Genomic DNA, 24,199 nt, shown 5'->3' on the forward strand with positions numbered 1-24,199 from the left:
AGCAGGCTCATAGCGGAAGAGCCTGATGTGGGACTCGATCCCATAACGCCGGGATCACGCCCTGAGCCGAAGGCAGACGCTTAACCGCTGTGCCACCCAGGCGCCCCCTAAGTCGCCTTTTGAGGGTTACCGGGTTAGTGGGAGGAAAAGCCAGAACTCGGACCCACACAGTCTGGCTGCAGAGTCTTACGCTTTTAACATTTATGCTATCTCTCTGTAAAGATCCTTATTTTTTCTCTGCCAGGGAAGCCTGGAATTGCTCATCGAGACTTAAAGTCAAAGAACATCCTGGTGAAGAAGAATGGCATGTGCGCCATTGCAGACCTGGGCCTGGCTGTCCGCCATGACGCGGTCACGGACACCATCGACATCGCCCCAAATCAGAGGGTGGGGACCAAACGGTAGGAAGGCCCCAGGCCTCTGCCTTTGCCCTACCCTTGTACCGAGGGGCACATGAGTGCCCTTTCCCATCTGCAGAGGAGAAAGAGGCGTAGAGGAGGTGTGGCCTTTGCGCTCCAACAGCCAAAAGCTGAATTGAAGCCCCACTCCGCACCCTGGAAAGCTGTGCTGGTTGCATCTGACAGATACGCGGGCCGTGAGCATGGCTCTAGAGAACTATAGACGCGTAGCTGTTCTTGGTACTGGGCAGGGGCAGGCAGCAGAGAAGGAGAATCTGGAGAACGATTTGGAAGGGGGGGCGGGCCACAGGCTTCGCTGGGACTAGGAGGGGGCATGTGAAGTCCCAAGGGGTACTTGCGCGGAGACCTGAGGAGGCAGGGGTATGTCTTGCTTGGGGGTCAGACAGCAGGTTTGCCGAGCTCGAGCAGAGGTGATCTAGGGTGGAGATGGGGGCACCTTTAGGATTATGGGCCTGCCTCCCACTTCATACAGAGAAGTGAAGTAAGAAGGAAGGAATTCTGATTGTAGATTGACTTCACGAGTTGGTGATGGGACAGAAGAGGAGGTCTGTTTATCTGCCAGATTTCAGTGGATTTCACTCAAGTGTGCTGCCGCTTTCCCCCTTCCTTTTGACCTGAATGAGTGCAGCTACCTAGGCCCCAAAGTGTCAGGCCTGAGGTGACCCCTGATTGGCCTTCCTGTGGGAGGAGGCTGGGGGCTGAGGAGAGTGGCTCGAGTGGTACTGATCAACTGAGGAAGACTTCAGTGATTGTCTAGAATTAATTTCATTTTTATCTGTAATTAGCTAAGTTAACAGAAGTTCAGGATGAAATTTAAATTCTGCCCATCACTGCGGCTACGTTAAGTCCAAGACCCCGGCCGCAGCCAGATATTACGGATTGTTACTGCCCTGGGGTCCACAGTACAGACACTTCTGCCAAGACATGAGAACATGCTTCAAATACATCTCGATGGTTAAAAGATAGAAGTACAAATACGAGCAGCCTGGTGTCACCCAGCCTCTGCCGAAGCGTTTAGATTCGAATCCAGAACATGGGAGTCTGCAATTGAGAGCACTGATCGCTTCCTTCCTCCCCAAGAGGCATTCTTGGGGTGATGCCATTCCACATTCAGAGGCCCCTGAATCACTACTGGGATTTGAACAAAGAAAGCATCCTTTTCTCCGCGTGATCCTGTTCCCTTTGCTGTTGCAGATACATGGCCCCCGAAGTGCTCGACGAAACCATTAACATGAAGCACTTCGACTCCTTCAAATGTGCGGATATCTATGCCCTCGGGCTTGTGTATTGGGAGATTGCTCGAAGATGTAACTCCGGAGGTACCTTTCTTTTTGGCCTTCTCCTGCTCCTGCCTCCCGGTCCAGGTTGCCGGGTCACCCGAGGGTGCTCACCTGAGGCTGCCGGTCTTTCTTTGCCTCCTTTCCTTTTACAGCCTGTTGGGTGTCTAGTGCCAGAGTCCATCACACTTAGGGTCCTCATCAGAGATGAGGGGATCTTGGAGATGGTTGTACTAAAGGTGTGTTGACTCTATCGAGTAGTGCTTTTTTAAAAAAAATTTATTTTTGAAATTATTTTTATTTATTTGAGAGAGAGCGCGTGCGCGTGCGCTCATAGTTGGGGGAGTGCAGAGGGAGAGGGGGAGAGAGACTCTCAAGCAGGCTCCACACCCAGCATGGGGCCCGACTTGGGACGCAGTCCCCGGACCCCAAGATCATGACCTGAGCCGAAATTAAGAGTTGAACGCTTAACCGACTGCACCATCCAGGTGCCCCTGTTGAATAGTGTTTTACAATGTGGTCACCATTCTGGAAGCTTGTTTGGCTTGTTTTTTTGGTTTTTTTTTTTGTTTTTCAACACGTTGTCCTTCTTGATCTTTGGAGGTTGGGAAAGCCCTGGGCAGAAGGAACAGCACAGGACTAAAGCAGGGGCTCGCCTTTACATGAGAGGAGGTCTGTTCTGACACCAGCTCTCAGGCCACACTGCTGGGGTTTCAGTGATAAAATCGTGTTAATTTCTGAATTTGGAACAGAAAGTCTATTAATACAGAATTCTCTCAAAAGGAGTGTTTTTGTTCTGTAATTTTTTCTTACACCGTTAGCATTTGCACCTGCTCACGCATGTCAGAGTCCAGTAGAAGGTAGTATCAGATGTAGCAGGGGACGTTTTGGATCATTGGCTTAGTACGTCGGTATGACACAATGACTTCTGAGTTTTCTGCCATGTGAACAAGTTCCAGAACCGCTAGAACCTTTCCCTCAGCCGTTAATCTCTGATGTAAAAGATTCCAGGTCAATGGAAATGAAACAAATTAAAATTAAATGAACTTAAAAGAGCCAGTAGGTCTTCCAGCAGAATGCTCTTCTGTTTTACTGCCCTTTTCCATCTCTCATATGTTTGGGAACATGCACGTGATGGAGCAGGCACCCAGGTATTATTCATGGAATTGCACATCTAACTTTTTTTTTTTTTTTTTTTTACGTAAACTACCCCTCAATGTGGGGCTTGAACTCATGATCCTGAGATCAAGAGTCACGTTGCTCTATTGACTGAGCCAGCCAGGCGCCCCTAAAAATTTTGATCATTGTATACAGATAAAACAGATTAAGAAAAATCTGGTCACACAGGTCTTAAACTGTGAATAAGTTAATTTTTTCTTTCTCACACCATCCAGAAGTTGGGGCTAAGTATTCTAATAATACTAATATTTATTCACCACTCGCTATGCATGAACTCATTTAATCTGTACTGCAAAACCTAAGAGGTGGGTACTATTATTTTCATAATTTTGCAGATGAGAATGTGTCACAGTGAAATTAGGTTAATTTGTCCAAGGTCACACAGCTGATCAGCTAGGATTCAAACACTGGCAGACTGAGGCCAGAGCGTAGGTTCTCAGCTACCCCTTAGATGATTACCAAGTCAGACCCTATTTATAAATCTGCCCCATTAGCTCAGAATAGTCAAATTTTTCCTAGAAAAAGGCATGGGAAAGTTACATTGGATTTTTTAAATTAGCTTTTTATTGTGGAAGGTACTTCAGTTTGTAGCTTCTAAAAGGTAAGGACTTAAAAACTAGAACTGTTATCACCCTTAAAAAGTGAATAGTAATACCGTTTAACGTCAGTCTGGGTTGAGATTGCCGCAGTTGTCTCCAGATTTTTTTTTAACGGTTCAAATTAGGGTTCAAATAATGTCCATTGACTGCAATTGATTAACACACATCGTAAGTCTCTTATAATCTCCGGGTTCCCCCTCCACTTTTTTTTATTCTGCAGCTGATTTCATTGGAGGATCCAGGTCCGTTGCCCTGTAGTTACCCTGTCTCGATTTTGCCAGTTACCCTTTTCGTGGCACTCACCTGTTCTACTCTTCCTGTGGATTTCCTGTGATAGCTACATGTAACACCCAGCATCTCACACACACACCCCACATACATAATTGTTCCCCCAAAGTTGCTCTGTTACCGGGCATATAATGCTGGTTATCTCTCTTTTTCTGTGGTTTTGTGATGTTAACAGCAATCAGTGATCATTGTCCAAATCCAAATTCATTAACGGGGGAAAAATGCCAATAATCTGATACTGTCAGTCCTCAAATATTAGCTAGATTTCTTTTTTTTTCTTTTAACTTTTTTAAATTTCAACAATTTTTTTTTTTTTTAAGATTTTATTTATTTATGTGACAGAGAGACAGCCAGCGAGAGAGGGAACACAAGCAGGGGGAGTGGGAGAGGAAGATGCAGGCTCATAGCGGAGGAGCCCGATGTGGGACTCGATCCCAGTACGCCGGGATCACGCCCTGAGCCGAAGGCAGACGCTTTAACGACTGCGCTACCCAGGCGCCCCTCAACAATTTTTTTTTAAGTAAACTCTGTTCCACATACGGAGCTCAAATTCCTGACTGTAAGCCAGCCAGGCACCCCTAGATCTCTTCTTTAAAGAGAAACTTCCCCTAATTGGTTACCAAGATACGTAATTTGAATAGGGAAGGCAGGAAAAATACTTGCTTGTTTCCATTTATTTAGCATTTTTCAAAACAGTGAGTTTGTTCCCTCTCACCCTACAGAGGTGACTGAGGTTTTTGGCATCCTTCTTTTTTTAGTATATGAACTGGTGGCTGTAAAGTATTTGCTTTCATTGCAGTGATTAATTAGTCTTACTTTCGCTTAAATGTTCTCCTCTTTGGCCACTTGGGAGCTTTCTAAGTCGATGCCTTTGGTATGACCTTAGCGTCTTTGATAGTCTGCTGGCTTTGGTATGAAAAAGATGTTCCTGGCTAATCTCGTGTGTCTCTTCTCCCATTCCTGGAACCCACCCATCTCTCCAAGGAGCCCCAGCTCCTCTTAGCGGGAAGTGGTATTTACAGATCACAGTGTGAGTGTTGTCATAGGTCTCTGAGTACTGCCCTCCTCCTGTTGATAACTCAGGTGGATATTTTCTTTTCTCCCAGGAGTCCATGAAGAATACCAGCTGCCATATTATGACTTAGTGCCCTCTGACCCTTCCATTGAAGAGATGCGAAAGGTCGTATGTGACCAGAAGCTACGTCCCAACATCCCCAACTGGTGGCAGAGTTATGAGGTAGGAAGCTTCCCTGCCTCCTGTGGCTTTTCCATCTGCCTGATTTTTCTACTTTAGAAAAAGGGTTTCCTAATTAAAAAAAAACAAAAAAGGGGAGAAAAGGGTTTCCCAACAAGGAGGCCGTGCCCAGAGGTGACCCCCGAGTGTGTCAGTCATACGCTACCACGTGCTGTTGTGTACTAAGCCCTGTGGGGCCGTGGGGCCTTGTCCGGGGCTCTGTAGGGGCCCCTTGCGAATGGACAGCCTGGTAGAAGAAAAATCTATGTTTTGGGGACCAAGCCAAGAGAGGTAGTCTAGTCAACAAGAGACAGAAAAATGGAGCGGAAACTGTTAGACCTGTCTAACTAGAAAATGGCTCTGGAACCCCAGGGCTGTGCTGAGCTCTGTTTAAGAGTCGAGAAGAAACATCCATGAAAGAAGCCCAGCCTGGGTGTTGAAAAGCAGCAGGACAGTACTTAGCGAGAGGACATGTCTGTGAGGGAGGTGGCCTTTCTAAAAACTCAGAAGAGGGGAGGGTGTGAAGACTTGGAATTTGGGAGAGGTGGCAGCTGAGGTGGGGTGGGGACAGCATTTGGAGGGGGGGAATTAAGGGCAAATTTATGATACACGTTTCCTAATAAGCATGGCATTCTGGGGTCTTCGAGTCTTGGGGGGGGCAGGGCTGGCCGAGCCAACTCCACGTGGGCCTCTTTGGCCCTGCTTTTAGGGACTAGAACCACTAGAGGGCATTTGTGCATTTAAGAACCGAATCTCTTAGTTCACGGTTGAGGTGACGTCTCCCTGTTGCGTAATAGAGCGGCATTTTCCAAAATGTTCCTCGGAGCCCTTGGGTCGGGGCTTCCGAGGACGAGGGTGAGGCTGAAAGAGCTGGTCTTCGGTTGCCCCCAGCCCACACGCCCTTCAGTCAGTTTTTGAAATTTTGAAAACCACTGGCCTAGGGTAGCAACTGGGGACTTCTGTGGCCCCCCGTAACCAGTGGGGGTCCGTAGGCGACCTTCCAAATCCATCTCTTGGCCTGACCACGGTGGCCGCCTGTGTAGTCCAGGCAACAGCAGCGTAGCTTTCTGCCTCTGACAGGATTGCTTTCAGGGGCCCCTTTCCTGCTGCTTCTCAGCCCCGGTCTGTGTCTGCCCGTGAGCCGTGGGGTCTCGCTGTGCGCCCGCCCGCGCTGAGCTGCGTCCCCGTTGTGCCCGGTTCTTGTGTGACTTTAACAACACAGAGGACAGAATCCTACAGATGGATTCTCCAACCTGACAGAAGTGATTTTCGAAGTCCTGGCTATTTCGGGTACCCCACGCAGGGCACCCCGGTGATGGGCCGGCTGAGAGCACTTGCGGGGCAGGCCTCCCCTCTCCAGGCACAGTGTTCTCCTGGCCCCCCGACGAAGGGAGGGCCGGGGGAGAGGGAGGCTCCGAGCAGGTGGTCGGGAAGGCCTCCCGGGGCGAGGGTGGGACTGACGCCAGTCTGGGTCTCCCCGCGCAGGCGCTACGGGTGATGGGGAAGATGATGCGAGAGTGTTGGTACGCCAACGGCGCGGCCCGCCTGACCGCTCTGCGCATTAAGAAGACCCTCTCACAGCTCAGCGTGCAGGAAGATGTGAAGATCTAAGCCTCTCCCTCCCCTGCACGCAGCCCTGGGCAGCGGGAACTACACAGAGCTGCCGTGTTGAGCGTACGATGGAGGCCTACCTCTCGTTTCTGCCCAGCCCTCTGTGGCCAGGAGCCCTGGCCCGAAAGAGGGACCGAGCCCGGGAGACTCCCTCACTCCCATGTTGGGTTTGAGACACAGACACCTTTTATATTTACCTCCTAACGGCATGGAGACTCTGAGAGCGAACGGTGCGGAGAACTCGATGCCACAACTCGAACTGGTGTGGTGGGAGGTCCCGCAAAACCCGGTGCATCTGGAGGGCGGCCGGGAGCGGTGACGGGCGGCCTGGGAGGACCCAGGAGACGCCGAGCGTCGCCAGTGCCCAGCGCCCAGCAGCACTGAGGGTTTTCCTCCAGGGACCAGCCCCAGCGCTCCGAGGTGGTCCAGAGACGCCGCAAGTACAGCCCCTCTCACAGGCAGCTCTGGGCCCCGGGCTCCCCTCCTCCCTCCCGCGGACGTCCGGGGGGACCTGTCTGTCCAGCCGTGTGTGTGCATGTGCCGAGGTGCGTCCCCTCTTGTGCCTGGTCCGTGCCACGCCCTTACACGTGTGTGCGTATGTGTGTGTCTGTGGGTGCGCACTTACCTGCTTGAGCTTTCTGCATGTGCAGGTCGGGGGCGTGGCCGTCACGCCGGCTCTGCGTGCTGGTGCCTCTGTTCCGTAGTGAGCAGCGTCCGGTTTCCCTGGTGCCCCTCCCAGAGGTCTCGCTCCCGGCCCCTCCCCCCCGGAACCCCCATGCCACAGTGGGGCTCCCTGCCCAGCAGGCTGCTCCGCCCGCCCCTGTGTCAACACCTCCATTTCAGACTGTGGAACCAAAGCTGGCCCAGTTGTCCATGTCAGGCGAGGCTTTGGGGTCCAAATGTGAGGCGGGGGTGGGCGGGGAAAGAATCTTGGCAGAAGTCTCGGGCGTTGCGGTCAGTGGCAGCCGTGGGAAATGAGCCAGCCCAAGGGCATCGTCCTCAGTGGCATCAAGGAAGGGCCAAGGGATTTGAAGCCCAGATCCTGGGACTCAGATTGGAATGTCACATCTGTCTTTCATATCCCAGATTCTGGAAACAGCAGTGTATATTTTTGGTGGTGATGGGTTTAGGGTGGGGAGGGAGAGGGGGGCAAAGAGTAGGGAGGGAGTCGGGGGTGGGAGGGGAGGCATCTGCATGGGTCTTTTACTGGATTATCTGATCACGGTGGAGGGAAGATGTGAGACTTGCACCCACTTCAGGGGCCCTATAAAGGGGAACAGCCCGAGCCAGATCTGTTCTTTTAACCTGAGTATAGTATTTAATGACGTCTAGAAGCACGGTTGTGGGTGGTGGTTTGCTCAGCGTATCTTAGGTGTATAATCACTTTGAAGCCATAACTTTTAAACTGGAGTGGTTTGGTTTCCTTCCTTCCTTCCTTCCTTCCTTCCTTCCTTCCTTCCTTCCTTCCTTCCTTCCTTCCTCTCCCTCCTTTTCTTCCTCCCTTTCTTTCCCTCTTTTTCTTTTCTTTCTTTTTTCTTTTCTTTTTTCTTTTCTTTCTTTCTTCTTTTATTGGAAGGGTCTGAATTTTAACTTTTTTTTAATGTTAAGTTTTTATAAAAGGAAAACCATCTCTATGTGATGATTACCTCTCAGTCTCTTTGTTTTTAAAGAAATTCCTACAAAACAACCACAAAAAAAAACCAAAAAAAAACAAAAAAAAACAAAGCTCCAGTCAAACGCACAGAGCTCGGCCACACTGGAAATATTTGTCCTCGCACCTGAGCCTGTTCCCACTGAGCAGCGAGAGCGCCTCCCTCTTTGCCCTGGAGGTTAGTCTCTCTTGCACTGTGCCCCCCCCCCCAGCCCCCAGTTCTGTGAGTGGTTTTTGCATCAGGGCCCGAGCCTTTTGTGCATCGTTCAGGCGGTCGCACCTTTTCCTCCAGGCCCTTCTCCGGCCGATGTTTGCTGAGTGCCGGTGGTGCGCCGGGCACTTGCAGTGCCTACGTGAGCAAGACAGGCCTGTGTCCCCCTCTTGGAGCACTGAGGAGGGGCTGATTCAAGTTAGTGGGTGCCTGTTTCAAGACCAGATGTTTGTGTAGTTGGTTCTGAGAGCCTTTTGAGCCTGGAATGACGGCTCTTAGAGAAGACCACCGAGGAGCGGGATGCCTCCCCACCCCAAAGAGCCCGGCGGTGGGCAGCGAGACCCTCAATCACTGCATTCGTCCTGAGCCCCCTCCTGCCCCCAGGGGAGGCAGATGATGGATGCAGCCTGAGAGCCTGCCCGCCTCCAGCCCAGTGATTCTCTGCCAAAGCTTGTGGAGGAGGGGCAAGCCTCTCCTGCTCACATGGTCTGCCACACGCTCCTGGTCTTCCTATTTATTGTCCCGTGTGTTGCTTCTTTCCTTGCATTAAAGGAGATCTTCGCCTCACCCTTTGGGCCAATTTACTGGCTACTGACTCATTTCCCTTCAATACCAATTGTGTCATTAGGGGGACCTTCTTTCCCCACCCCTGCTGATCCCTCCTGCCCTCCCCTGCCTGTCTGCCCCGCAGCAGAACCTGGCAGGGTAGAGGCGGTGATGGACTAGACTCCTGTGCCCCAGTCACAACCAGCCTCTGGGATCTGCCAACACTCCTCGACCCAGGGACTCCCGAGCCGCTAGCCTGGTCCCCCGGGGCCCCTTCTGGCCTCACCACACCTTGGGGAAGACTGAGCAGTTTTTTGGGAAGCTCCCACCCCCATCCCCACCGCTCTTAACACCAAGAGTTAGGAGTTGGAGAGCTGGGGAGAAACTAAAGCCTAAAGCCGTGGTTTTTGGCCCCTGGGGCTAACCCTGATCCATAGGGCTACCTGCACCTCTGGATTCTGGATTCACAGACCAAGTCCAAGCCCGTTCTTACGTCGCCATCAAGGCCCCCGAACGGCATTCTCGGTACTTCTGTTTGTTTTTGTACATTTTATTAGAAAGGACTGTAAAATAGCCACTTAGACACTTTACCTCTTCAGTATGCAAATGTAAATAAGTTGTAATATAGGAAATCTTTTGTTTTAATATAAGAATGAGCCTGTCCAATTTCTGCTGTACATTATTAAAGTTTTATTCACAGAGCTTCTCTGGTGCCCGCTGTCTTACGTGTGTGTAGACTTGACTGCCCAGCTCTTGCCGGGGGCGAGGGGAGGGGGGCAGGTGTTCCTGGGCGGTGTTGCTATCCTCCCGCTTGCTGGGAATGATGCCTGCACCGGTCACAGCTGGTCATGTCGTCATCGGAAGAGGAGCTGGTCTGAACACAGGGGTCTTCCCTCCCTGACACACAAGGGGCGGCCTGGCCTGTGTGAGGGAGCAGAGGGCAAACCATACGTCTTTTCTTCGGCTTTGTATCCGCTTTTGCCCGTTAGCCTTTTCCTCGGTACAAAAGAGGGTCCTGATTCTGGTGCGTCACCAGGCGCCTCGTCCTGAAGGCAGCCGGAGAGCTCTGCTGGGTTTGTGCTCGCCCCCTTGTCAGTGAGAGAATAGATGGGAATTGGGGGCACGCAGGTGACTCTGAGATGGGACTCTTCTGCGGCTGCTTGGCTTCTCAGTGTGGGGGTGGCGGTGAATGCCTTCCTCTAGGCCACGGGAACCCAGATAGCCGGACCTCAGGTCTCGGAAGCTCAGGCGTAGCCGGGACCCTGGAGGTCGCCTAGTCCCATCGGTGTCAGGCACTGGGCTCCCCTGCAGCCCCCCTGCCACGCCCTGGGAGGCCCCCGCCTTCGCCCGCAGGGCTGTCTGCTCAGTAGCAAGCCCCTCCTCGCGTGGAGCCAGGCAGCCTCGGGGGGACTTCTCCGCAGGGGGCTGAGAGCAGTTACTGTGTCTTCCCTGGGAGGTCCCTTCGGTCACCATCAGTTAGCGTCATTGAGTAACGTTGACACTCTGCCAGGCAGCGCGGCAGACTCGCTCTGTGCGTAACCAGGGCTCTGATCCTCAAACAGCACACGAGGTGGGCGTCAATCAGTTGTCCTTGCAGCTCACGGGGTGGAGAAGACCTTGGGTCCAGGGTGTCTCACCACAGACTGTGGCCCCTTCATGTGTGCGCTGTCCTGCCCGCGCGGGTCCGCCGCCGTGCCAGCCGTGCTGCGCTGAGCCTCGCCGGAGCCCGCGGCCAGAGGGACACAGCATCCCATCCAGGCGTTAACCGGCACGTAGACTGCAACACGAGTCACACTGCGCCGGACTCCTGCGGGTCACGTCCGACGACCCCAGGACTGCCATCTCATCTCATGGGCTGAGGGAAGCCCAGCCGCCTTCTCCTTCGTCCCGTCCACGGGAAGCTGGTCTCTGGAACTCAGTGTAGGACCGTACGTGTTTGCCCTGTTCAGTTTTACCAGACGATATGCTCGTGGCTCCAACCTGTCAGTATTTAAAAATTCTGATCGTTGGGGCGCCTGGCTGGTTCAGTCGGTAGAGCGTGCGACTCTTATCTCCGGGTTGAGTGCAAACCCCACGTTGGGTGTAGAGACTTAAAAATAAAATCTCAAAAATGAAAATCCTGATTGTTATCCAGGGTTTTCCATTGTTCTCTCATCTGAGACTCTTGGGCTGGAGAAAATCAAGAAACTCACCTCTAGAAGCTGGCTTTAAGTTTGGCACATATCCCAGTAACCTGGATTAGCTGCTAACTACATTGTCCTTGTGCCCTTGCCATAATTCATTTGTGGACAGAGATAACAGCGGAAGTCCAAATATCATTCTGAAATGGCAAGGTATTATTGTGGCTGTTGTACCTGTTTGTTGAAAGAAAGGTGTAGTGGCTTGTAGGGAATCTCTACCCCATTGAAAAGCCATCCTGAGAAGAATCAGTCATCTTGCCAGGCATGGACCTAAAATTCCCTAGGCTATGGATTGCAGCTTCGTTACCATTCTGAAAATCAGAATGGCAACTGTCGTGGTACCCCTTTGTGTGCCCTTGAAGGTTACTAACCAAGTTTCATCTTTGTAAGGCCCGTGACAGAGGAGACCTGAATTCTTTTGAATAGTGTATCACTTATTTCACACATTGTAGATTTTTGTCCCCACCAGGTCCTGTCTTCTGATCTTTACAGTCTAGAGAACATGCTTGCGAAATCCAACCAAAACAAAATTGAAAGTAAAGTAGTAGAGTTCAAGAGACAGGAACATACGAGGGATGCATAAGGGAGGTGGCGGGACGGGGAGAAGGCTTTGGATCTAGCCAGGAATGGTGTACTAGCGTTCTCCAGAGAAACCGAACCAATGGGATGGATGGATGGATGGATGGATGGATGGATGGATGGATGGATGGTTGGATGGATGGATGGGTGGATGAATATTTTAAGGAAATGACTCATGACCATGGAGGCTGGCAGGTTTGAAATCAGGCCGGCAGGTTGAGATCCAGAGAAGAGTTGATGTTGCAGTCTTGGATCCGAAGGCATTCTGGAGGCAGAATTCCTTCTTCCTCGGGACTGCAGTTTGTGAAGGCCTTCAACTGATTGGATGAGGCCCATCCACGTAATGGAGGGTAATCTGCTTTATTCAAATTCTGATTTAAATGTTAATCACATCCGAAACATACCTTCACAGCAACATCTGGACGGGTTCAACCAGACAACTGGCATCACACCCTGGAAGCCGTTAAGCATCCCGTGGTCAGGATGGGATTGAAGGACTATGGCAGAGAGCCTTGGGTCCATCTGGGATTGCTCCTGGGAGCCATGGATGGGGGCTCGTGGGGTAGGAAGGTTTAAGGAACAATCGGATAGACTAGGCTTTCTAATTTGTTGAGCAACCTTAACACGTAATGCAGAGAGGAAGACAAGCAGTCGATGGTCCTTGCCCTTCAAGGCAGAGAGAGGGTTTGTACAGAAAGAACAATAAGGCAGATTCTGGCAAGTCCCATTACGAACCATATGTAACGTGTCATGGAAGCACAGACGGGGTGCCTAGTCCCTGCCCTGCGCGGGCTCCCTGACGGGTGGCCTGGACTAGCAGACATAACCACAATGGAGCGAGGTGCGTGCTCGGATACGGGTTGATCAGAATGTTCCAGGAGCCCAGGACAGACGGCAAACTGGGATCAAGAGAGGTGACATCTCTATTTTGTTGTAGGCATTGGCCTGCTGACTGAGGAGAGGGTTTTAGTCAGAGCGTGTCACCGTTCAAGACGCACAGATGTCCTCAGCTGTGGCTAGAGCAAGGGAGCCAGAGCGGCAGCGAGGGAGTCTTCAGGGGCTGTCCCATGCCGAGACAAAAAAGACTTCATCCTGGGGGCCACCAGTGCCATCACTTGTGACAGCTCTCTCAGACTGTGCAAGTCTGGGCTCGGTCTCCAAACGCGTCTCAGTAGCGTGTGTCTGTGGAGTCGCCTGTAAGTCAAAACCTCTCTGAGGTCCCTGCTTCCCGGTGGAGGGAATAGGCTACGGACAGCGGACAGCGTTCAGCAGGGGATGAGGTAATCGTGCTCGTGTCCGGAAGATCACCGCTGTGACGGTGATAGATGGGAACAGCTGGAGGGATGGGAGAGATGCCAGGTAGAAGGCACAGGCTTGGGGCATAACCCAAAGCAGAGAGAGAGGGAAAGAGAAAGCCAGTTCGGAGTAGGCGGGGGGAAAGCTGGGTGCATCACCCCGTCACCGTCGCCTGGGAGAGGGAAGCGGGGACCAGAGGAGCTGTTTGTGCCAGGAGGGAGGAGGGCTGGGGTGTCCGAGGCCCTCAGAACTGCCCTTTTCTGCCCTCTCTACATGTTCCGAAATGAGGCAGGTAGAGTAAAAGCTGGGCCGTTAACCCTCCCTTCTTCGGTCATTCTCACCTGTTGAAGTCGGAGACCCCTTGCCACCCCCACCCAAGAGGCAAGGTGGTCCCAGGCCTCTGGCCAGACGAGACCCAGAGGCCACCCATATCCAATGCAAATCAGCTGCCATATCTGCTTTGCCCTTACTGCCAGACTCCCCAGAATCGGCTCTTCGGGCTGGGCTGGATCCTCCCAGCTGCTGGGCTCCCCTGGGCCCTGGCACCACACACAGACATGATCCAGTGGAAACTGTTGGGCAATAGGGGCCATTAAGAAAAACAACCGCTCCCTGCCCAGTCAGCTGCCCACCGGCTGTCTCTGCCTCCCTCGGTGTCATGCAGCCAGGGGCCCAGGCCCTCACTCCCGACCAGAGCACCAGCTGAGTCCCAGGCCCTCTCTCTCTGCCGCCTCCCCGGCTCAGAAGCAGCGGCGGTACCCAGAGAGGAGTCTCGGTGACCTCTTCTGCATCCTCCCAGTTCTGGGACCAAATGACGATGCCGGAGCGGACATTGAGTTAGACTCCAGAGCGGCCTGCGTGACTGGAGCTCCTGCCCCAAGTGCCCCTGACCTCCTGACAGTACCCTAGAGCCCGGCGGTGAGGACAAGATTCAGCTCTCCCTACTTCCTCCACTGGGGACTGGGGACTGTTCGGTATGCAGGCAGGGGCTTGTCCCAAAAGAGAAGGGGTCTTCCTCGGTCTCCTCCTGCCACAGACAGCAAGCCCTATCCTGAGAGCGAAGAGCCCGGGCAGCTGGAGGGAAAGTAAGCGAAGCTGGGAGCTCATTGGGAAAGACAGACTGGCTCGGGGGTAAGATACAGATTGAGTGCAGATGTCTAAGGAGCCACAGCCTGGGGCTTTTGCAAGGAGGCCTCCCGGAGGGAGGTGTCCTCGCACGCAGTTGCAGGCAGCAGGCGACATGCTCCCCCCCCATCCGCCCCACCACCCCCGAGCTTTAAGGAGCTGCGGAAGATAGGATGGGGAGAACAGATGCTAGACAAGAGACTCAGGCTTAGGAGGAAGTCGAGGAGGGTGGGAGAAGCCAAAGCTTCAGGGGCCCCGCGGATCTGGCATGTGGAGGTTAGGCACAGAGGAGGCCCACCAGCTGTCTGCCCTCTGTTTGTTGAATCTCACCTGCGGCACCGCAGCCCTGGGGGAGATCAAAATCATAGCTTCTGAACTGTGACAGCGGCGAGACTCCAGAGCTCGGTGACCAAAGTGCAGCGTGGCATCTCAGTGGGACACAGACCCTCTCGCGCAGGAGAGGAGATGTGGGAGATCCGTAAGCCCTGCTCAGATTCCAGGTGGAGTCTGGCGCGACCCAGACAGCCCTTCACACTGGTTTGAAGATTTTCCAGCAAGAGACACGTGGCCACCAGAGGGCATCACTGCCCCACAGTGTGGCGTCCTGGGCTCCCCATTCCCCTCCCAGGAGAAACGGATGAGATTGGGAGCAGGAAGCAGGCACAGATCTCAGCTCTCAGGGGAGCTGCCAGCTGCTGAATTAAATAGTCCCTGGAGTCAGGAGACCTTGGATCTAGTGGGTTCTGGTGCCTGTCCTGCCACCATCTTTCCTCCCTGGCCTCAGTTTACCTCCTCCCTTCAATGAGTGCTTGGACCGCATTGTATCATCACTGAGCCACGAGGCCCTTCCTTTCCAGCTCTCCAATTCCAGGGTTTGAGGAAGTCGTGCAATGAGCCTCACAGAAATTGCATCTCCTGGGCCCATCCTTACTCTGGGGTTCTCTGGAGCTCTGCCTGGAGGAGGGGGAAACTTGTGTGAACTTCACTTGTCTGGGCTGCGCCCTCACTTGGAGGCAGAAAGGCAGACTGACCTGCAGACTGCCTCCATGTCAGCCTGAAGGAGGAATGTCTTAACGGGGCTTGAGACACAGGTGCTGTGACGCCCGGAGCGTCCACTTCTCTAGCTTTCAGACAGGGCGGTGTCTGTCGGGTCGCCCTCTGTGAGAGCTGGGGTGGTGATCCTTCCCACATGGGTGCCCTTTTGCTGGTGCCCTTTTGCTGGTCCCATCAGGGACAGCCACAGGAGTGAAGAGAATAGAAACCATCGCCTCTTGCGTCCCCATCCCCCACCCCACCCCCACCCGCACCGCAGATGCCGTCTGTCAGGAGCAGGCAGCAGACGGTCCAGGGGTCCATCTGTGCTCATGCTTCACAATACAGTCCCATGTTTCCCCACCAACACCCCCTCGGCCCCTCAGCTGATGGCCACTTGGTGGTGCCAAGGGGGAGGTGGGAGGAGGGAGAGGAAGGCACTAGGGAGCTAGCTCTTGGCTCCCAGCAGTCCCCAATCCACCCTCTGCCACCACCCCCCCCAACAAGCATCCTGCCATCTGGACTTGTGCTAATTACTGAAGGGTGGCAAAGCACCCCTCCCACCCACACCTCCTGCAGGGGCTGGGGCCCCAGGGGCCTGGAGCTGGGGCAGAGACACAAGTCAAGGAGACACAGAAGCACAGAGATGGAGAGAGACCCGTGGCCTGAGACAGACGACAGGAGACAGAAAGCCTTTCCTGGCCTCTCCAGGTAGATATGGCCACTTGGCTCTCCGTACTCCTCACGCCGGCCGTCAGACACAGCACGTGAACGCGTAACCAGAGCCTCTGTAACCCCAGTGCCCGGCCGGTACCTGGCCCAGAGCAGGGCTGAAATGTAGGGTGAGTGGGGAACTGAGGCAGACAGCATCACATAGCGTTAAGATGGCAGGCTCTGGAACCAGGCTGCCTGGGTTCGAGTCTCGGTTCTGCCACTCAGTGGCCTAGAGCGAGTTACTCAACCTCTCTGGGCCTCGGTTTCCTCATCTGTGAGGTACCGAGTGAGTTAACATGTATGTAACACAGCACATGTCAGTGCGGACGGCCCGTGGTAACCGCTCAGTACCTGTCAGCTGTAAAGGCAGAACACAGATCTGGGAAGACTGGAGGAGAAGGGGACAGATGGGGACAGTACCTCCCCAGCCTCTGTTTAGTGGCCAATGGTGGGATGCGGAGGCCCCAGCTGGTGGTGCTGACGCCCTGTGGTGGCTAGCTGCTCTTTAGACGCCAAGACTGGCCTTCCACTTCCTCCTCTCACTTCTTATTTGGGCACCTCTGACGACAGAGACTTCAGCTGGGCCATCCCAGTCTCTCCCACTGCCTGGCAGCCACGGTAACACAGGCGGGGTGGGGGGAGGGTGGGAATGGGGGGGATGGTCCCAAAGACGGGGTCAGAATGGTGGAGCACAGCCCCCAGCCCTGAGCACCCCCTCAGCTCAACCACATTCCCCTCCCCATGAGTCAACACAGAGTTAAGATCTAAATTTCTGCTGCGGAAAGGGGTGTCTGAGCTCCAACATCAGGAGCTGGCGAAAGGGACTCCTGACTTTCTGAGGGGACAGGCCAGAATTACACCCTCACCCACGGCTGCTGGGTTTCCACTGCTTCCTTTCCCCTTGCCTCGGAAGGTGGGGGAGCCTCTCTCACCTCTTCTGGGGCAGCTGTGCAAAGGGGAAATCCTCGGCCCTCACTCCCTGGGGGCTTCTGCAGTTTCAGGGGTATCTCTAACCTCCTTTGGGACCTCACCGCCCCCTTGTGCATACCCCTGCCCCTGCACTGCGCTGGCGCCACTCTCTTCTTGACTAAAGTCTACTGCAGCCCCCCTGGATCTTCTAGAATCTTCCCCTGAGCGTCCAAACCTCCTGACAACGACCCCTTTCTGTACCCCCACCACCAGATTCTCCATTAATCGCCAAAGCCAAAGCCATCCATCTCTAAATTTTCTTATCTCGTGCATAAGCGCCTTCACACACACACACACACACACATACACACACACACACAAACCGCTTCAGGTATCCGGGAGACCCCCGGCCCCACCCGAGGATGTCCTGCTCCCCTCCTCCGCGGCTAGGTTTTCCCTAGTGAGTGCTCAAGTCCCCAGACTTTCCCCAACCTGGCGGGGCGTCGGACGCTGTGGGCGGGGCTCCCGGGCAGCGGCCCCCCGGGGGGCGGGGCCTGCCGTTCTAGGGGCGAGGCCACCCGAGGCCGCTCCCAGCCCGCCCCCCAGCCCGCCCCCCAGCCCGCCCAGCTCGCGGATCCTATAAAGGGAAGAGCCCCGCGGCCCGCTGGGCTGGCATCCCCGAGCCGCTGGCAGCCCCGCCGCGCGGAGCGAGCGCCTCCTCCGAGGGTCGCCGGGCGCCGGAGCCATGACCCTCCGCCGACTCAGGAAGCTGCAGCAGAAAGAGGAGGCGGCGGCCGCCCCGGACCCCGCCGCTCGGGCTCCCGACTCGGAAGTCGCTCCCCCTACTCCAGCCCCGACCCCGGCCTCGGGCCCCCGTGCTGCAGCCGCCAGCTCTGGGGCCCCCGGAGACGAGCTGTACGCGGCGCTGGAGGACTATCACCCGGCCGAGCTGTATCGCGCGCTCGCCGTGTCCGGGGGCACTCTGCCCCGCCGAAAGGTGCGTCTCCACCCCCCAACTCCCACGGCCCCCCCAGTGCCCGGTACCCTCCGGTGGCCTTTCCCCGAGACCTGCTCAGCCCCGCAGCATCCCGCATCTGTGCCCGCTGACCCCACAACGTATTCCTCGGGGGCCACCGCGTCCCCCACCTAATTCCCCAGCCCGCCCTTGCCCACCCTACACGTTCAGAACCTGCTGGCCCTCGGTCAGTCTCCTCTGCCCTCTCCTCCAAAGGCGCAAGCCAACCCCGGCCGCGGCCCCCGCCTCCACGCCGCCCCCGATCTCAGCGGCTCCCCACTCCACTCCCCACGCGCCGCCGTCGCGTCTCGCTCCTCTCCTTCCCGAGCACCCCCTTCTCCGGCTCGCTCCATCTGGCCCTCAGCACCCCTGTGCCCCGCCCCCCGCGCCCAGGTGTCTCGAGGCCCCCGGGACCCCTCGCCTGGGCTTCTCCAATCGGAGCGGGGAGGCCTAGGGCTGCGGTCCCGCCGCTCGCCCGGACACGCTGAGGGTCTCAGAGCCCCGCGGGGAGAGGGAGGCGGGTGGACGAGGAAGTGTGTGCGGCGCCGCGGACTCCCGAGCGCTCACCCTTCCGAGGGGACGCCCGGATTGCTGGGCTCCGGGCCTGCCGCCTTGCCCCGCGGAGGAGGTGCGGGGCGCGAGGCCACCGCTCCCGGGACTTCGCCGGGACCGGACGCGGTGGGAGGGGTCGCAGGGCGCCCGCAGGGCAGGAAGGATGCGAGCCGCGCCCGCCCTCTGAGTCTCCCCCTCCGCGGGACTCTTCCTCTGGCCTGGGGGGACCCGAGGGCTCAGAAGTGGGGACACAGACCCAGGTTAAGGAGAGGGGGCTGGTGGCCTTTCCCCGCTCAGCACCCCCCCCCACCCCTTGCCTCCCCCCATACAATGAACAGCTTGTTGAGAATTTGCATTTTATGAAAATCGGGTTGAAAGACAAAGGGGTCTCTCTCTATGCTGCCCAGTCCTTCCACCCTGGCCCATTTGGGAACTGCCCCCACCCCTGAGGCCAGTCTTTGGTTCTGGAGAAAGAGGGCTCACTTCTCTTCCTAGCCTTGGGGCAGCCTGGGGGGGGAGGGTTAACTAGGGCACCGACCAGGAAGGCCCTGGGCTGTTTAGGGCACTTGGGACCAGGCCGGTCTGGCCCCCGCCTCTTCCAAGGACCAATAATTTAGGCAAGGAGAGAGACTGGTTGCTCCAGGGCCCCAAGGAGGCAGGAACCCTCAGCTCTGACATCCCCCCACCCCCGCAAAAAAAAACTAAGAAAAGCAAACAAAAAACCCTCCCAATCTATCTCCTAAGTATAGTGAGACTTAAGGACAAGTTTGAGGTCTGGTTTTTGTTTGTTTTGTCCCAGAGAGCAACAAAATATATGGCAACATGGAGAAACCCAGGTGGAGCTGGGTGCAGCTGGCCACCTGCAGCTGTGATCCACAGTTGGTCCCTGAAACAACCTCTAGTTTGGGGGAGGAGGGTTGGCCCTACTGTCCCCTGACTTCCCATGTTCAGGCTGGGATTGCCAGCCCTCCAGACCCGGGTCTCTGACCCCAGGTCCCCCTAGTCACTGTCTGTGACTGAGAAAATAGGAGGACATGCTCAACTGGGGGGGGTCTCTGGAGGACCTTGATAGGCAAGCCCAGGGTCCCCCTGCCCTTCTTTGGGGACATCTGGAAAGAGCCCCTGCGTCAGCTTTCAGAGTCTGGGGGGTCTGAGTCCTGCAGACATACACCCTGAGGGTAGAGACTATTCTATCTAGATTAATGAGTGCCCCCCCCCCCGCCCGCCGCCGCCGCCTGGGCTAGCACAGTGTTTAGAGCTTCCTCTGTCTGGAACCCTGGAGGACTGTTGTGTCCCCATGTCTCAGTTATGGGGTAGAGGCTTAGGGAGAACTCTGTGGAGTGATGCTGGAGTGGCGCTCGGCAGAGTTACAGGGGCGCCAAAGCAGGTATGGAACTGGGACCAGACAGGAAGGAGACAGGAAGTGAGGTGCTGGGTCCAGGGCTGGCGCCTAGGGGAGGGACCTCTCAGAGTAGGACTCTCAGCATCCGCTTGAGGACAGTCCCCCTCTCACCTGCTCCTTCCTCTCTGTCTTCCCACCCAGGGCTCAGGATTCCGCTGGAAGAATCTCGGCCAGAGTCCTGAACAGCAGCGGTGAGTCACCAGCACCCCAGCCCCTGCCCTGGTCCTCAAGGGTGAGGTGCTGGGGTGGGCGTGGAGGGCAGCACGACTCCGCTCTCAGCCCAGGCGGAGTCATTCTCCTTTCAGCAGGCTCCCCTCCCTGGGAGTGAGGGGCAGGTGGGGGTGTGGGCTGTGTTAAGGGGGTGGCAGAGGAAGGAGGTAAGGACTTTTGAGTCATCAGGTGCTCCTCATGCCACCCCCAGTCCCCGCCAGTAACCCCTCCCTGGGGAGATCTGGATCTGGGAGGTGGAGGCAGTGGAAGTCTTCGGGTCTCCCCTGAGCTCTCTGGGCCACAGCAAGCTCCCGGTGCCCAGGCCCTAGCCTGGCTGCCTCCCTCTGCTTGAGTCTGGCCGCCCCTGCCTCCAGGAGCTCAGGCCTCTGCTGCTTCCGTCCTGTGGTGGCCCTCTTCGAAAGCGTCTGCGGTGAGGGCAGAAGTAGGAGCTGACCTCAGGCCCCACGTTGCTGAGTCCCATGCAGATCGGGGCCTGGCTTCTAAAAGGGATCAGCAGACTGCAGCCTGCTAGCCAGATTGGCCTGTTGGGCCCTTGAGCTGAGAGTTGTTTTTCTATTTCTAAAGCATTGTAAAAATAACAACAAAGAACAATATTTGACAGAGGCCGAATGGAGCCCGCAAAGAGAGCCTGAAGTATGTACTATCTGGCCCTTTGCAGAAAAAAGTTTGCCAACACTTGCGGAGAGCACTGGGGTAACACAGAACTTCAGTCACCCTATTCCCCAGCGCACACACAGAGGGGGAAAGGCCTCCCTTCCCAGCGGGGAGGAGCTCAAGTGAGGGCTAGGAGTTGCTGCTCAGCATTTGGGGGGCATCTGGGTCAGGCTGGAAGCTGTGGGCCTGGGTCTCAAGGGCCTTCCTGAGGCCTTGAGACTTCAAGGGGCCTCTGGAGGCTGCTTTCACTCTGCCTCTGGCAGGGCGGGAAGGAAGGGGGTGGGGTGGGCAGAGGAAACTCTGGGCTCCCCCAGCAGGCGAGGATCTGGAGCGGCTCCAGACCATTGTGTCCAGTGGGCAGGCCTTCTGTGCGGGAAGGGGCGGCCTCGAGGCTCCCCTCCCCCCAGCCTCACATCTGGTGGGCTGGCCGGCCGCAGCTGGGAGGAGCAGCTGTGGTCTGGGCTGAGCCTCGTGACTGGCCTCCGGGGGTGGGGCCAGCCCTCTCCCCAAGGCTGCGGAGTAGAGAGGCTCAGGGCTGGGGCCGAATCTGGGGCCTCTTCTAGTCCGTCCATTAGCGGGACTCTAGGGCTCACTAGAAAGCTGGAGGAGTGGCTCAAAAGCTCTGGTAGTCCATTCCCTCCTGGCCAGAGGTTTCCAGTGCCTCCCTCCCTGCCCTGGAGGCTAGATCCATTCTCTGTGGCTCCGAGAAGCTGATTTAGGCTGGGGATTGGGACCGGCATTCCAACAACCGTGATGAGAGTTTTGTCACTGGAGACCGTGAGCCCTGCCTGGGTGCTCTAGAACAGACCCCTCCATCAGTGGAAGGCCACGCTATGGGACCACCAAGCTCCTTTTAACCCTGACAGTCCTGAAATGGCCCCCGTGTCCCCTTGCAGGAAAGTGCTGACTTTGGAGAAGGAGGAGAACCAGACCTTCGGCTTTGAGATCCAGGTGGGAGAAGCTGGGTACGGAGGGAGCGAGGGATGGGGGGGCCAGTCAGAGGGATGGCTGGCCCCTACCACAGTCCTGGCTGATGGTCCCCTTGTCTCTTACAGACTTACGGTCTTCACCACCGAGAGGAGCAACGCGTGGAGATGGTGACTTTTGTCTGCCGGGTTCATGAGTCCAGCCCTGCCCAGCTGGCTGGGCTCACACCAGGTGAGGTCTGAGCCTAGGACACAGGGCTCCAGGCAGGTGGTATGACCTTACTCCCAAGCAGAGGGGCTGAGAAATCTCTTCTGAAATCAATTCCCCTTGGCCTCCTGTTTTGAGAAGGCCAAAAAGAGGAATGGGTAGAATCTAGGCTTTGGATCCACGCAAATTTGCCATTTTCTGTGTGATATCGAGCAGTCCCATCTGCAAAATGGGGGCAATAACACGCCTAGGGGTTCCCTAGGCACAGAGCCAGGGCCTGGTTAATGGCAGAGGCTGCCGCTGCCGTTTGACTCCTCCTGGCAATCTGGCCATCCAGCCCGGGGCAGGAGCTGGGGAACGTGCAACATTCCATTAGATGTGCTTGATATTGGAGATCAGGGCCTATCCCGCACCGACCTGGCCCAACTCTGGGGTACCTGTGTTACTTCCTCTAACAAGGAAATGATATGATGCCTCCAGTAGGGGACCCTTGGGATTGGCCAAATCTAGAGTCCCTGGTCCCAGGAAGGGGACTGGGACCGTAGGAACTAACCACCCCCTCCCCCCCCCCATTCTATCACCACTTTCTTCCCTAAGCTCCCCCTCCGTGCTCACTTACGAGCAGCCCCTGGTAGCCAAGCGGTGTGCTGTAACTTTGCAAAATACCTTCATACCCACTCTCCCCCCGATCCCCGAAGTAGCCACAGTAGGGATCCACACCCCTTGTTTTACAGGTGGGAAATGGGCCCTCGGAGATGGTGCCCTGCCCTGCCAGAAGTTGGGAGGTGCTGCGGTGGCACAGGGTCTCAGAAGCTGAGGCCTCTCGTGCCTGGGGCCAGTGTCAGTGTCAGTTCCCAGCTCTGCGCTATTCATCCTGACCCCTTCCTGTCTTGGCCGGGTCTCATGACCGCCTGTGGGCTAGACAGAAGTAACCAGCTCCGGGGGCAGCCCAGGATTGCTGAGAGGGCTCGGCCTTTGGAGACAGTTTTCTGACGGTGGGGTGAAGGTGTGGGTGTATGAGGGCCTGACCCCTACGCTGGGGTGCTGGGCCAGGATGAGGTTTCCCCACAATCACGAGGAGCGGCGGGAGGGAGCTCGGGAAGTGTGGGGTTATTACCCCGAGCTGGAAAGGGTAGCGGACTGGAATTCTTCCATCATGCCGCAAGGAATAGATGCTGACCCCCCTCTCTGCCTGGCAGGGGACACCATCGCCAGTGTTAATGGCCTGAACGTGGAAGGCATCCGGCATCGAGAGATCGTTGACATCATTAAGGCATCCGGCAACGTTCTCAGGTATGTCCGGGTGCCGCAGTGTCCGAGGGTTCCCGGGCTCAGCTTCTCCCAGTTTCCAGACCCTGGGGGCTCACTCAGCCGTTGATTCCCCAACCTCCTCAGGCTGGAAACTCTGTATGGGACGTCCATTCGGAAGGCCGAACTGGAGGCCCGTCTGCAGTACCTGAAGGTAAAGCAGCCCAGATGGCGTCCCGCCTCCGCCCCCCTCTCCCCACGCCCCTGCCCCTCCAGGCCTCACTCTTTTTGTAGGGGCCCACTGACCTGTCCCAACCTGCTTTTAAGATTTCTTCTGTGTCCTGCCTGACCCCTCAGTCTGTCTGTACCCACCTCCTGCTGGTTTCTTGCTGGCTGCTGACAGTGAGGCGGGGGGTGTCTCTTGCAGCAAACCCTTTATGAGAAGTGGGGAGAATACAGGTCCCTAATGGTGCAAGAGCAGCGGCTGGTGCATGGTGAGTGGACTCGGGGTGCAGAGGGCCCCTTTTGCCCTACCTATCCCCCTCTTCATGCTTCCCCCTCAGAACTAGGGGGTTACTCCCTCTCCAAAGTGAAGAAAGGTTTATTGAGCTACTTATCCGGGGACAACGCGGCCCCGGGCTACTTAACTGCACACACATTGTTAGTTCATTCTCACGACAGCCTTCTACTAAGCACCAGTACCTCCATTTCACAGATGGGAACAGCAAGGCCCAGCCAGCCAGTTTCAAACACCTTCCGGGGCCCCTGCATCCCGGTGGTCCTCATAAGGACTTGAGTGTAGAATCCTGTTTTACAGAGGAGGGAAGTGAGGCTCAGGCCAGGGGCCGCACCCATGGTGAGGAGGAGGGAGCGGAGGTCGCCGTCTGACCGCCTGTCCCCGTGTCCTCTGTCCTGGCAGGCCTGGTGGTGAAGGACCCGAGCATCTACGACACGTTGGAGTCGGTGCGCTCCTGCCTGTATGGGGCGGGCCTGCTCCCGGGCTCGCTGCCCTTCGGGCCCCTGCTGGCCGCGCCCGGGGGCCCCCGCGGGGCTGTGCGGCGGGCCGGGGGCGACGCGGACGACGCCGTCTACCACACGTGTTTCTTCGGGGGC

The 24,199-nt window shown here is 56.1% G+C and overlaps 2 protein-coding genes across 7 annotated transcripts in view; both read left to right on the top strand.

The window, feature by feature from the left end:
* ACVR1B (activin A receptor type 1B) overlaps positions 1–9,716 on the top strand; it is a 34,104-nt gene extending 24,388 nt beyond the window's left edge. For all 5 annotated transcript variants that reach the window (XM_040642483.1, XM_040642484.1, XM_040642485.1 and 2 more), the window contains 4 exons: positions 245–401; positions 1,614–1,738; positions 4,869–4,999; positions 6,482–9,716. In XM_040642483.1, coding sequence (XP_040498417.1) covers positions 245–401; positions 1,614–1,738; positions 4,869–4,999; positions 6,482–6,607 — 539 coding nt within the window. In that variant the 3' untranslated portion in view covers positions 6,608–9,716. The remainder of the gene's footprint in view (positions 1–244; positions 402–1,613; positions 1,739–4,868; positions 5,000–6,481) is intronic.
* Positions 9,717–17,553: 7,837 nt separating this feature from the next.
* The window catches only part of TAMALIN (trafficking regulator and scaffold protein tamalin), a 7,551-nt gene continuing 905 nt past the window's right edge, over positions 17,554–24,199 (top strand). Inside the window, exons 1-8 of one of the 2 annotated variants that reach the window (XM_040642488.1) lie at positions 17,554–17,847; positions 19,961–20,010; positions 21,601–21,655; positions 21,760–21,862; positions 23,038–23,131; positions 23,234–23,300; positions 23,514–23,580; positions 24,006–24,199. The exon at positions 24,006–24,199 is cut by the window's right edge and continues 905 nt beyond it. In XM_040642488.1, coding sequence (XP_040498422.1) covers positions 17,596–17,847; positions 19,961–20,010; positions 21,601–21,655; positions 21,760–21,862; positions 23,038–23,131; positions 23,234–23,300; positions 23,514–23,580; positions 24,006–24,199 — 882 coding nt within the window. In that variant the 5' untranslated portion in view covers positions 17,554–17,595. Of the gene's footprint in view, positions 17,848–19,960; positions 20,011–21,600; positions 21,656–21,759; positions 21,863–21,903; positions 21,927–23,035; positions 23,132–23,233; positions 23,301–23,513; positions 23,581–24,005 lie in introns of those variants that run through there. The other variant, XM_040642489.1, reaches the window with a different exon arrangement.

The sequence above is a fragment of the Ursus maritimus genome, unplaced genomic scaffold, assembly GCF_017311325.1.
Source record: "Ursus maritimus isolate PB19 unplaced genomic scaffold, ASM1731132v1 scaffold_26, whole genome shotgun sequence".
Lineage (NCBI taxonomy): Eukaryota > Metazoa > Chordata > Mammalia > Carnivora > Ursidae > Ursus > Ursus maritimus.